Here is a 13,210-nt window from a genome sequence, read left to right as displayed (position 1 = left end):
TCAAACAACTGGAGAAGTAACAACAACTGAGACTGTAACTGAGAACGAATTGACCGCATCTCCGACACCTGTGTCCACCACCAGGCCGCCAAAGGTGGTAACAACTGGTCAAACAAGCCTACCAACAACTACAGCCACGACCACTTTAGAAGAGTTAACAGCTACATCATCTGAAACGTCGACATCCACAGGCACATCTCTCCCAGTGACACAAACTTCACTACCAGTCGTTACATCCACGCAACCAACAACGCTAACAAAGACAACTGCAGTGCCAGTCACTACACTTGTGTCAACAACAGTGAGTGTTGAATCGTCCACTGGGTATGAGGTTAGCACTCAGGGTCTTTCTTCAACAACAAAACCAGTCAAAGCTGAAACAACTCTTTCAACCACCACACCAGCCATCTCATCCACTACCGTCCTTGTCGAGGAGGGAAGCACCACTGTCCAGCCACCTACAGGAACATCATCTCCAAGCAGTGTCTACACAACTTCAAAATCATCTACAGCTACTCAAACAACTGGAGAAGTAACAACAACTGAGACTGTAACTGAGAATGAATTGACCGCATCTCCGACACCTGTGTCCACCACCAGGCCGCCAAAGGTGGTAACAACTGGTCAAACAAGCCTACCAACAACTACAGCCACGACCACTTTAGAAGAGTTAACAGCTACATCATCTGAAACGTCGACATCCACAGGCACATCTCTCCCAGTGACACAAACTTCACTACCAGTCGTTACATCCACGCAACCAACAACGCTAACAAAGACAACTGCAGTGCCAGTCACTACACTTGTGTCAACAACAGTGAGTGTTGAATCGTCCACTGGGTATGAGGTTAGCACTCAGGGTCTTTCTTCAACAACAAAACCAGTCAAAGCTGAAACAACTCTTTCAACCACCACACCAGCCATCTCATCCACTACTGTCCTTGTCGAGGAGGGAAGCACCACTGTCCAGCCACCTACAGGAACATCATCTCCAAGCAGTGTCTACACAACTTCAAAATCATCTACAGCTACTCAAACAACTGGAGAAGTAACAACAACTGAGACTGTAACTGAGAATGAATTGACCACATCTCCGACACCTGTGTCCACCACCAGGCCGCCAAAGGTGGTAACAACTGGTCAAACAAGCCTACCAACAACTACAGCCACGACCACTTTAGAAGAGTTAACAGCTACATCATCTGAAACGTCGACATCCACAGGCACATCTCTCCCAGTGACACAAACTTCACTACCAGTCGTTACATCCACGCAACCAACAACGCTAACAAAGACAACTGCAGTGCCAGTCACTACACTTGTGTCAACAACAGTGAGTGTTGAATCGTCCACTGGGTATGAGGTTAGCACTCAGGGTCTTTCTTCAACAACAAAACCAGTCAAAGCTGAAACAACTCTTTCAACCACCACACCAGCCATCTCATCCACTACTGTCCTTGTCGAGGAGGGAAGCACCACTGTCCAGCCACCTACAGGAACATCATCTCCAAGCAGTGTCTACACAACTTCAAAATCATCTACAGCTACTCAAACAACTGGAGAAGTAACAACAACTGAGACTGTAACTGAGAACGAATTGACCGCATCTCCGACACCTGTGTCCACCACCAGGCCGCCAAAGGTGGTAACAACTGGTCAAACAAGCCTACCAACAACTACAGCCACGACCACTTTAGAAGAGTTAACAGCTACATCATCTGAAACGTCGACATCCACAGGCACATCTCTCCCAGTGACACAAACTTCACTACCAGTCGTTACATCCACGCAACCAACAACGCTAACAAAGACAACTGCAGTGCCAGTCACTACACTTGTGTCAACAACAGTGAGTGTTGAATCGTCCACTGGGTATGAGGTTAGCACTCAGGGTCTTTCTTCAACAACAAAACCAGTCAAAGCTGAAACAACTCTTTCAACCACCACACCAGCCATCTCATCCACTACTGTCCTTGTCGAGGAGGGAAGCACCACTGTCCAGCCACCTACAGGAACATCATCTCCAAGCAGTGTCTACACAACTTCAAAATCATCTACAGCTACTCAAACAACTGGAGAAGTAACAACAACTGAGACTGTAACTGAGAATGAATTGACCGCATCTCCGACACCTGTGTCCACCACCAGGCCGCCAAAGGTGGTAACAACTGGTCAAACAAGCCTACCAACAACTACAGCCACGACCACTTTAGAAGAGTTAACAGCTACATCATCTGAAACGTCGACATCCACAGGCACATCTCTCCCAGTGACACAAACTTCACTACCAGTCGTTACATCCACGCAACCAACAACGCTAACAAAGACAACTGCAGTGCCAGTCACTACACTTGTGTCAACAACAGTGAGTGTTGAATCGTCCACTGGGTATGAGGTTAGCACTCAGGGTCTTTCTTCAACAACAAAACCAGTCAAAGCTGAAACAACTCTTTCAACCACCACACCAGCCATCTCATCCACTACTGTACTTGTCGAGGAGGGAAGCACCACTGTCCAGCCACCTACAGGAACATCATCTCCAAGCAGTGTCTACACAACTTCAAAATCATCTACAGCTACTCAAACAACTGGAGAAGTAACAACAACTGAGACTGTAACTGAGAACGAATTGACCACATCTCCGACACCTGTGTCCACCACCAGGCCGCCAAAGGTGGTAACAACTGGTCAAACAAGCCTACCAACAACTACAGCCACGACCACTTTAGAAGAGTTAACAGCTACATCATCTGAAACGTCGACATCCACAGGCACATCTCTCCCAGTGACACAAACTTCACTACCAGTCGTTACATCCACGCAACCAACAACGCTAACAAAGACAACTGCAGTGCCAGTCACTACACTTGTGTCAACAACAGTGAGTGTTGAATCGTCCACTGGGTATGAGGTTAGCACTCAGGGTCTTTCTTCAACAACAAAACCAGTCAAAGCTGAAACAACTCTTTCAACCACCACACCAGCCATCTCATCCACTACTGTCCTTGTCGAGGAGGGAAGCACCACTGTCCAGCCACCTACAGGAACATCATCTCCAAGCAGTGTCTACACAACTTCAAAATCATCTACAGCTACTCAAACAACTGGAGAAGTAACAACAACTGAGACTGTAACTGAGAATGAATTGACCACATCTCCGACACCTGTGTCCACCACCAGGCCGCCAAAGGTGGTAACAACTGGTCAAACAAGCCTACCAACAACTACAGCCACGACCACTTTAGAAGAGTTAACAGCTACATCATCTGAAACGTCGACATCCACAGGCACATCTCTCCCAGTGACACAAACTTCACTACCAGTCGTTACATCCACGCAACCAACAACGCTAACAAAGACAACTGCAGTGCCAGTCACTACACTTGTGTCAACAACAGTGAGTGTTGAATCGTCCACTGGGTATGAGGTTAGCACTCAGGGTCTTTCTTCAACAACAAAACCAGTCAAAGCTGAAACAACTCTTTCAACCACCACACCAGCCATCTCATCCACTACTGTCCTTGTCGAGGAGGGAAGCACCACTGTCCAGCCACCTACAGGAACATCATCTCCAAGCAGTGTCTACACAACTTCAAAATCATCTACAGCTACTCAAACAACTGGAGAAGTAACAACAACTGAGACTGTAACTGAGAACGAATTGACCGCATCTCCGACACCTGTGTCCACCACCAGGCCGCCAAAGGTGGTAACAACTGGTCAAACAAGCCTACCAACAACTACAGCCACGACCACTTTAGAAGAGTTAACAGCTACATCATCTGAAACGTCGACATCCACAGGCACATCTCTCCCAGTGACACAAACTTCACTACCAGTCGTTACATCCACGCAACCAACAACGCTAACAAAGACAACTGCAGTGCCAGTCACTACACTTGTGTCAACAACAGTGAGTGTTGAATCGTCCACTGGGTATGAGGTTAGCACTCAGGGTCTTTCTTCAACAACAAAACCAGTCAAAGCTGAAACAACTCTTTCAACCACCACACCAGCCATCTCATCCACTACTGTCCTTGTCGAGGAGGGAAGCACCACTGTCCAGCCACCTACAGGAACATCATCTCCAAGCAGTGTCTACACAACTTCAAAATCATCTACAGCTACTCAAACAACTGGAGAAGTAACAACAACTGAGACTGTAACTGAGAACGAATTGACCACATCTCCGACACCTGTGTCCACCACCAGGCCGCCAAAGGTGGTAACAACTGGTCAAACAAGCCTACCAACAACTACAGCCACGACCACTTTAGAAGAGTTAACAGCTACATCATCTGAAACGTCGACATCCACAGGCACATCTCTCCCAGTGACACAAACTTCACTACCAGTCGTTACATCCACGCAACCAACAACGCTAACAAAGACAACTGCAGTGCCAGTCACTACACTTGTGTCAACAACAGTGAGTGTTGAATCGTCCACTGGGTATGAGGTTAGCACTCAGGTTCTTTCTTCAACAACAAAACCAGTCAAAGCTGAAACAACTCTTTCAACCACCACACCAGCCATCTCATCCACTACTGTACTTGTCGAGGAGGGAAGCACCACTGTCCAGCCACCTACAGGAACATCATCTCCAAGCAGTGTCTACACAACTTCAAAATCATCTACAGCTACTCAAACAACTGGAGAAGTAACAACAACTGAGACTGTAACTGAGAACGAATTGACCACATCTCCGACACCTGTGTCCACCACCAGGCCGCCAAAGGTGGTAACAACTGGTCAAACAAGCCTACCAACAACTACAGCCACGACCACTTTAGAAGAGTTAACAGCTACATCATCTGAAACGTCGACATCCACAGGCACATCTCTCCCAGTGACACAAACTTCACTACCAGTCGTTACATCCACGCAACCAACAACGCTAACAAAGACAACTGCAGTGCCAGTCACTACACTTGTGTCAACAACAGTGAGTGTTGAATCGTCCACTGGGTATGAGGTTAGCACTCAGGGTCTTTCTTCAACAACAAAACCAGTCAAAGCTGAAACAACTCTTTCAACCACCACACCAGCCATCTCATCCACTACTGTACTTGTCGAGGAGGGAAGCACCACTGTCCAGCCACCTACAGGAACATCATCTCCAAGCAGTGTCTACACAACTTCAAAATCATCTACAGCTACTCAAACAACTGGAGAAGTAACAACAACTGAGACTGTAACTGAGAATGAATTGACCACATCTCCGACACCTGGGTCCACCACCAGGCCGCCAAAGGTGGTAACAACTGGTCAAACAAGCCTACCAACAACTACAGCCACGACCACTTTAGAAGAGTTAACAGCTACATCATCTGAAACGTCGACATCCACAGGCACATCTCTCCCAGTGACACAAACTTCACTACCAGTCGTTACATCCACGCAACCAACAACGCTAACAAAGACAACTGCAGTGCCAGTCACTACACTTGTGTCAACAACAGTGAGTGTTGAATCGTCCACTGGGTATGAGGTTAGCACTCAGGGTCTTTCTTCAACAACAAAACCAGTCAAAGCTGAAACAACTCTTTCAACCACCACACCAGCCATCTCATCCACTACTGTACTTGTCGAGGAGGGAAGCACCACTGTCCAGCCAACTACAGGAACATCATCTCCAAGCAGTGTCTACACAACTTCAAAATCATCTACAGCTACTCAAACAACTGGAGAAGTAACAACAACTGAGACTGTAACTGAGAACGAATTGACCACATCTCCGACACCTGTGTCCACCACCAGGCCGCCAAAGGTGGTAACAACTGGTCAAACAAGCCTACCAACAACTACAGCCACGACCACTTTAGAAGAGTTAACAGCTACATCATCTGAAACGTCGACATCCATAGGCACATCTCTCCCAGTGACACAAACTTCACTACCAGTCGTTACATCCACGCAACCAACAACGCTAACAAAGACAACTGCAGTGCCAGTCACTACACTTGTGTCAACAACAGTGAGTGTTGAATCGTCCACTGGGTATGAGGTTAGCACTCAGGGTCTTTCTTCAACAACAAAACCAGTCAAAGCTGAAACAACTCTTTCAACCACCACACCAGCCATCTCATCCACTACTGTCCTTGTCGAGGAGGGAAGCACCACTGTCCAGCCACCTACAGGAACATCATCTCCAAGCAGTGTCTACACAACTTCAAAATCATCTACAGCTACTCAAACAACTGGAGAAGTAACAACAACTGAGACTGTAACTGAGAATGAATTGACCACATCTCCGACACCTGGGTCCACCACCAGGCCGCCAAAGGTGGTAACAACTGGTCAAACAAGCCTACCAACAACTACAGCCACGACCACTTTAGAAGAGTTAACAGCTACATCATCTGAAACGTCGACATCCACAGGCACATCTCTCCCAGTGACACAAACTTCACTACCAGTCGTTACATCCACGCAACCAACAACGCTAACAAAGACAACTGCAGTGCCAGTCACTACACTTGTGTCAACAACAGTGAGTGTTGAATCGTCCACTGGGTATGAGGTTAGCACTCAGGGTCTTTCTTCAACAACAAAACCAGTCAAAGCTGAAACAACTCTTTCAACCACCACACCAGCCATCTCATCCACTACTGTCCTTGTCGAGGAGGGAAGCACCACTGTCCAGCCACCTACAGGAACATCATCTCCAAGCAGTGTCTACACAACTTCAAAATCATCTACAGCTACTCAAACAACTGGAGAAGTAACAACAACTGAGACTGTAACTGAGAACGAATTGACCACATCTCCGACACCTGGGTCCACCACCAGGCCGCCAAAGGTGGTAACAACTGGTCAAACAAGCCTACCAACAACTACAGCCACGACCACTTTAGAAGAGTTAACAGCTACATCATCTGAAACGTCGACATCCACAGGCACATCTCTCCCAGTGACACAAACTTCACTACCAGTCGTTACATCCACGCAACCAACAACGCTAACAAAGACAACTGCAGTGCCAGTCACTACACTTGTGTCAACAACAGTGAGTGTTGAATCGTCCACTGGGTATGAGGTTAGCACTCAGGGTCTTTCTTCAACAACAAAACCAGTCAAAGCTGAAACAACTCTTTCAACCACCACACCAGCCATCTCATCCACTACTGTCCTTGTCGAGGAGGGAAGCACCACTGTCCAGCCACCTACAGAAACATCATCTCCAAGCAGTGTCTACACAACTTCAAAATCATTTACAGCTACTCAAACAACTGGAGAAGTAACAACAACTGAGACTGTAACTGAGAATGAATTGACCACATCTCCGACACCTGTGTCCACCACCAGGCCGCCAAAGGTGGTAACAACTGGTCAAACAAGCCTACCAACAACTACAGCCACGACCACTTTAGAAGAGTTAACAGCTACATCATCTGAAACGTCGACATCCACAGGCACATCTCTCCCAGTGACACAAACTTCACTACCAGTCGTTACATCCACGCAACCAACAACGCTAACAAAGACAACTGCAGTGCCAGTCACTACACTTGTGTCAACAACAGTGAGTGTTAAATCGTCCACTGGGTATGAGGTTAGCACTCAGGGTCTTTCTTCAACAACAAAACCAGTCAAAGCTGAAACAACTCTTTCAACCACCACACCAGCCATCTCATCCACTACTGTACTTGTCGAGGAGGGAAGCACCACTGTCCAGCCACCTACAGGAACATCATCTCCAAGCAGTGTCTACACAACTTCAAAATCATCTACAGCTACTCAAACAACTGGAGAAGTAACAACAACTGAGACTGTAACTGAGAACGAATTGACCACATCTCCGACACCTGTGTCCACCACCAGGCCGCCAAAGGTGGTAACAACTGGTCAAACAAGCCTACCAACAACTACAGCCACGACCACTTTAGAAGAGTTAACAGCTACATCATCTGAAACGTCGACATCCACAGGCACATCTCTCCCAGTGACACAAACTTCACTACCAGTCGTTACATCCACGCAACCAACAACGCTAACAAAGACAACTGCAGTGCCAGTCACTACACTTGTGTCAACAACAGTGAGTGTTGAATCGTCCACTGGGTATGAGGTTAGCACTCAGGGTCTTTCTTCAACAACAAAACCAGTCAAAGCTGAAACAACTCTTTCAACCACCACACCAGCCATCTCATCCACTACTGTCCTTGTCGAGGAGGGAAGCACCACTGTCCAGCCACCTACAGGAACATCATCTCCAAGCAGTGTCTACACAACTTCAAAATCATCTACAGCTACTCAAACAACTGGAGAAGTAACAACAACTGAGACTGTAACTGAGAACGAATTGACCGCATCTCCGACACCTGTGTCCACCACCAGGCCGCCAAAGGTGGTAACAACTGGTCAAACAAGCCTACCAACAACTACAGCCACGACCACTTTAGAAGAGTTAACAGCTACATCATCTGAAACGTCGACATCCACAGGCACATCTCTCCCAGTGACACAAACTTCACTACCAGTCGTTACATCCACGCAACCAACAACGCTAACAAAGACAACTGCAGTGCCAGTCACTACACTTGTGTCAACAACAGTGAGTGTTGAATCGTCCACTGGGTATGAGGTTAGCACTCAGGGTCTTTCTTCAACAACAAAACCAGTCAAAGCTGAAACAACTCTTTCAACCACCACACCAGCAATCTCATCCACTACTGTCCTTGTCGAGGAGGGAAGCACCACTGTCCAGCCACCTACAGGAACATCATCTCCAAGCAGTGTCTACACAACTTCAAAATCATCTACAGCTACTCAAACAACTGGAGAAGTAACAACAACTGAGACTGTAACTGAGAATGAATTGACCACATCTCCGACACCTGTGTCAACCACCAGGCCTCCGAAGTTGATAACAACTGGTCAACCAACAACTACAGCAACATCCACTTTAGAAGAGGAAACCTCATTCGAAACAACCAAATCATCCAGTTCAGCAATTACCACTACAAACGTTTTCTACTCATCCACATCTATGGAGACCTCAATTTCTCCCATTACACAAACACCACCACATTTTTCCCTTCCTGTGACTACAGAATCCTCTCTATTCTCAACCACTTCTATTGTTTGTTGTATTGTGAATGGCACACATTTTCAATCAGGTACAAATACTTCTCGTACTTTTTTTTTTTATTGTTATTGAATATTTGAGAGACAGTATAAAATTGTGTAACTTCTGTCTTTTACAGGTGATATCATTTATAATGTTACTGATGGCTTTGGTTGGTGCTTCATTGCACACTGTAGTGCAACTTGTCATATCGTGAAGATTTCAACATCTTGTGGAACCTCTCCATCACCATCCATTTCTCCTGAAACAACCACATATTCTAGCGCATCAACAATAGGCACAAAACAACCTGTCACATTAATATCCACAACTAATACAAACACAGAAGTAATAACTACAACCTTTGGGCCTAAGTGTGATGCTCTTAATCCACCAAGACAGGTACATCCTACTTTAAATAACTTGGTCCTTTGTTTCATAGGTTGTATCATCAGTAGGCCCATGGCCCTCCATTTCAGCAGAAAAAAAAAGAAAATCAAAATTAAATTAGCATGTTTATATTTGACAGGCTTTTTTATCCAAAGCAACTTACATTGCATTGGATAAGTACTTTTGGATTAGTAATTAATTAATCATATTTAATAATAACATGTCGGCAAGCCAATGCAAATTGATGTTAAGCAGCCTCTTGAATATGCATAGTAGATTTGCATATTTTGATGGAAAGATTGCTGAACCATTCATTAAAATATGAATGGAGTCTCAGGTGTACTCAGGGAACAATGAACATCTTTAAATCAAGCAAAGCCACAAAATGAACAATTGGTCATTCACAGAATTAAGTTAACAGAATTAAGTAAACCATGTCAGCTTCTCATCTACGAAAACGGGTTGAACCTGACCAGTTTTATTGGTTTTGCAGCCCAATGATACTTGGCAGAGTGGATGTCAAATGTGTCAGTGTGAGAGTGAAACACTGAGGGTCCTTTGCCAGCCAGTTACTTGTCCTGTTTCACCACCTGTTACTTGTGATAAGCCTGGACAAGTGCTTGTCAACAAAACAATTGACTGCTGTGAGATCTATGAATGCAGTAAGTGATCTGAACACAACAAAGATTGGAGACACAGGCATTTTAAAACAGATGGTTCCATAAGTGCATTATATAACAATTCATTTAAGTACTATTCATTTTATATATTTACTTTTATATATTTCATCTATTTATTTGTATATATTTACTGTTAAACTGGTTTTCAACTGATGAGCCTCTTTGACTTGTAAAAGTTAAACAGCACATTTGTGGTCTAAACATTTATTGTAGAAATGTCTGTACATTTAAAATGAAATGCTAAACAAAAATGTTTTATATTGTTCTACAGGTTGCGATATAAATCTGTGCCCTATTCCCACACAATGTCCACTGGGCTTTATACTATCCTTCAGTGTAACTCCAGATAACTGCTGTCCAGAGTTTGTTTGCTGTCAGTATAAAAAACAGTTCTCAATGAATGATAATTTATTGTTTCAGTATTGTGCAATGCACAGGTGTGTACTCAATTCATTTCTTATTCTTTACAGCACCCGCGGAAGTTTGTGTCCATAATACCACAGTGTATCAGGTAAAACTAGATTTTTGTGTATAAATAAATACCATATAAAATATCTAAACAACATACATGCTCACTTATTCCCTCTCATTATTTTCCTCTCTAGCCTGGCTCACCTATTCCAAATGATGATCCCTGTACACTTTGTTACTGTGGTTGGAATGTAGACCCTGAAACAAAACTTCTTTCTCCAGAGTGTGTGATAGCTGATTGCAACTATAACTGTCCAGAGGTATAGAGGTCTATTTATTCCTGTAATGAAGACTAGCTCAGTTGGGTTATACATGTGAATAATAAACAAAGACAGCTTTAAAAGAACACAATGCCCAGTTAGGTATCAATTTCTCCTCTTTTCCTATAGAATCAGGAGTACCAATTTATTCCTGGTCAGTGCTGTGGAGAGTGTGTTAGCACTGATTGTGTGGTTATGCATGACAACATCACAGTTACGATTTCAGTAAGTTCTTACATTTTTTCTAGCATTTTAACAACTGTGTTGTAAAACTCATCTTATTACATCAAACTAAAGGACATTCATTTCTGCATGAAGAAACCTTTTAATATGTCTATAATCTATATATTTCTTCACTAACAGGTTGACCAGACATGGCAACCAACTAATGACAAATGTGTGAAATACAAGTGTGAACGAATCGACGGTAAATCATCGGTAGTTGAGATTAAGACTACTTGTCCTGCCTTTAATGCTGAAGATTGTATCCCTGTAAGTGGCTTTCACAGGACACTATTTTGATTGAACTATTGGTATTTATATGTTAAAATGAAGTCTTTGTAATGGTCAATGCTTTTTCATTTTCTATAGGGAACAGAGACAACAGACGCAGATGGCTGCTGTAAAACATGTGAGTCTCAGCTGACACAATTTATTATGGAAAATAATTATATAAAAATAATTATTCAACAATTGCATATGAGAATCAATTCTCACTTTTAGAAACATTTATGGACCATTTGAATAAAAATTTGTGATTTATAAAATTGACAGTTAATGCACTCATATATACTGTACATCTGATGCCCATATTGTTTTTGGGAGCAAAATAATATTTTGAGAGGGAAGAAAATAGTACTTTTTTACATTTTTCCAGGACATATAAGATGTAGAAGTATATTTTGTAACATTTACCTAATGTGTTTCTCATTTCTATTAGGTATGCTGGAGAGCAAATGTAATGTCCAGAAGAACAGCACCTTCTTGGTCAGCAATGGCTGTATAAGCAGCACACCTGTGGAAATAACGTCTTGTGCAGGCTTGTGTAGTACCTCATCAATGTGAGTATCAAAATCAGAATCCTTAATTTCTAAATATATGTACTTTTTGTGCCATGCCACTGCTCCACATAGCATGGAAGCTTGTTTCTGCCACAGGATAAACATTTTAAAAAAGGTAATTGTGACTTTTTATTTCACAATTCTGACTTTTCTTTTCTTGCTGTGGTGTTCATATCTGACATTTGACATTTTTGTGAGTTTATATTTCGCAATTCTGAAAATTAAGACTTGGAATTGCAAAAAAAGTCTGAATTGTAAGATAAAAAGTCGCAATTATATTTTTAGTTTTTTTAATCCATGGCAGTAACAAGCTTCCATACTATAGAGACAAAATTATACTGTCTGTGCTGGTAATTAACAACAGAACCGTCTCATTGTATGTTAAAACAGATATTCTGTAGAAGCGAACTCTCTTGTGCATTCATGCTCGTGCTGTCAAGAAATGACAACCACCAAAAAGGAAGTGACTCTGACTTGCCCAGATGGGTCAAACATCAACCACTCATACATTCACATTGATTCTTGTGGCTGCAAGGCCAGCGATTGCCCTGGTCAATCTACTTCCTTAAAGAGACGTCGGAGGAGATTGTGAACCTGCTTTTTTAACAACATACAGTAGAGCCATTTCAAATGTATCTCATAGCATGAATCTGTACATTTTAAATGTTTGTGATTAACTCTATGGTGTCATGAGAATGACAGCTCTTTTGTTTCTTGTCTAGTAGCTCTTAATAAACGAATGCAAATTGAAGTTTTCTTGCACATTTTCATTTTTCTGGAAAATTACAATGGTCTCAAAATTCTGCATATAGAAACTATATGCAATTATGGATTCGCATTGTATTGATTTTGGATGCAAAATTATTATCATTGTGGGCAACCAATGACCGTTGCTCATGATCTTATACATTTAAATTAGAAGTTAAATCCATGTTAAGTTAGAGTGGTATGGCAAATATAGCCTTTTAATTTACATTTTGCAGATGCTTTTATTCAAAGCAACTTACAATAAAAGAACAGCAATGTCACAGATCCAAATTTTTTTATATATATAGTATACACAATTCATAGTACGCAATGTTTATCCTTTTGTGTCCACAAAAACACTATCATAATTTGAAAGGTCTTGCAAATGTTTTGTGTGCAGTGCAATGGCAGGCAACGTACTTCTTATATACTGTGACGATATTTGGCATTTTACACTTAGCGTAACAGATGCTCTCAGTGACCTATTCTGGTAATTGTCAAAGTGGTTTGTGCACATACAAAAAAACCATC

The 13,210-nt window shown here is 43.0% G+C and overlaps 1 protein-coding gene across 1 annotated transcript; it reads left to right on the top strand.

Moving 5' to 3' along the window:
• Positions 1 to 8,725: 8,725 nt before the first annotated feature.
• LOC309485638 (intestinal mucin-like protein) lies at positions 8,726 to 13,154 on the top strand. Its single transcript, XM_082152570.1, has 11 exons — positions 8,726 to 9,122; positions 9,210 to 9,472; positions 9,954 to 10,122; positions 10,412 to 10,513; positions 10,611 to 10,651; positions 10,746 to 10,871; positions 11,001 to 11,096; positions 11,235 to 11,363; positions 11,463 to 11,502; positions 11,812 to 11,932; positions 12,323 to 13,154. The coding sequence occupies exons 1-11, from the start codon at positions 8,993 to 8,995 to the stop codon at positions 12,522 to 12,524; spliced, it is 1,419 nt and encodes a 472-aa protein (XP_082008696.1). The 5' UTR covers positions 8,726 to 8,992; the 3' UTR covers positions 12,525 to 13,154.
• The last annotated feature ends 56 nt before the right edge of the window (positions 13,155 to 13,210 follow it).

This window comes from Leuciscus leuciscus, assembly GCF_965113295.1.
Source record: "Leuciscus leuciscus genome assembly, chromosome: 2".
NCBI classification, from domain to species: Eukaryota; Metazoa; Chordata; class Actinopteri; order Cypriniformes; family Leuciscidae; genus Leuciscus; species Leuciscus leuciscus.
The sequence above is the reverse complement of the archived record's forward strand: the minus strand, read 5'-3'. Positions and strand labels throughout refer to the sequence as shown.

Coding starts and splice junctions, on each gene's coding strand:
- LOC309485638 (XM_082152570.1), top strand. CDS start 8,993: ATGGAGACCTCAATTTCTCCCATTACACAAACACCACCACATTTTTCC. Junction 9,123..9,209: donor TGGCACACATTTTCAATCAG/GTACAAATACTT, acceptor TGTCTTTTACAG/GTGATATCATTTATAATGTT. Junction 11,503..11,811: donor AGATGGCTGCTGTAAAACAT/GTGAGTCTCAGC, acceptor CATTTCTATTAG/GTATGCTGGAGAGCAAATGT.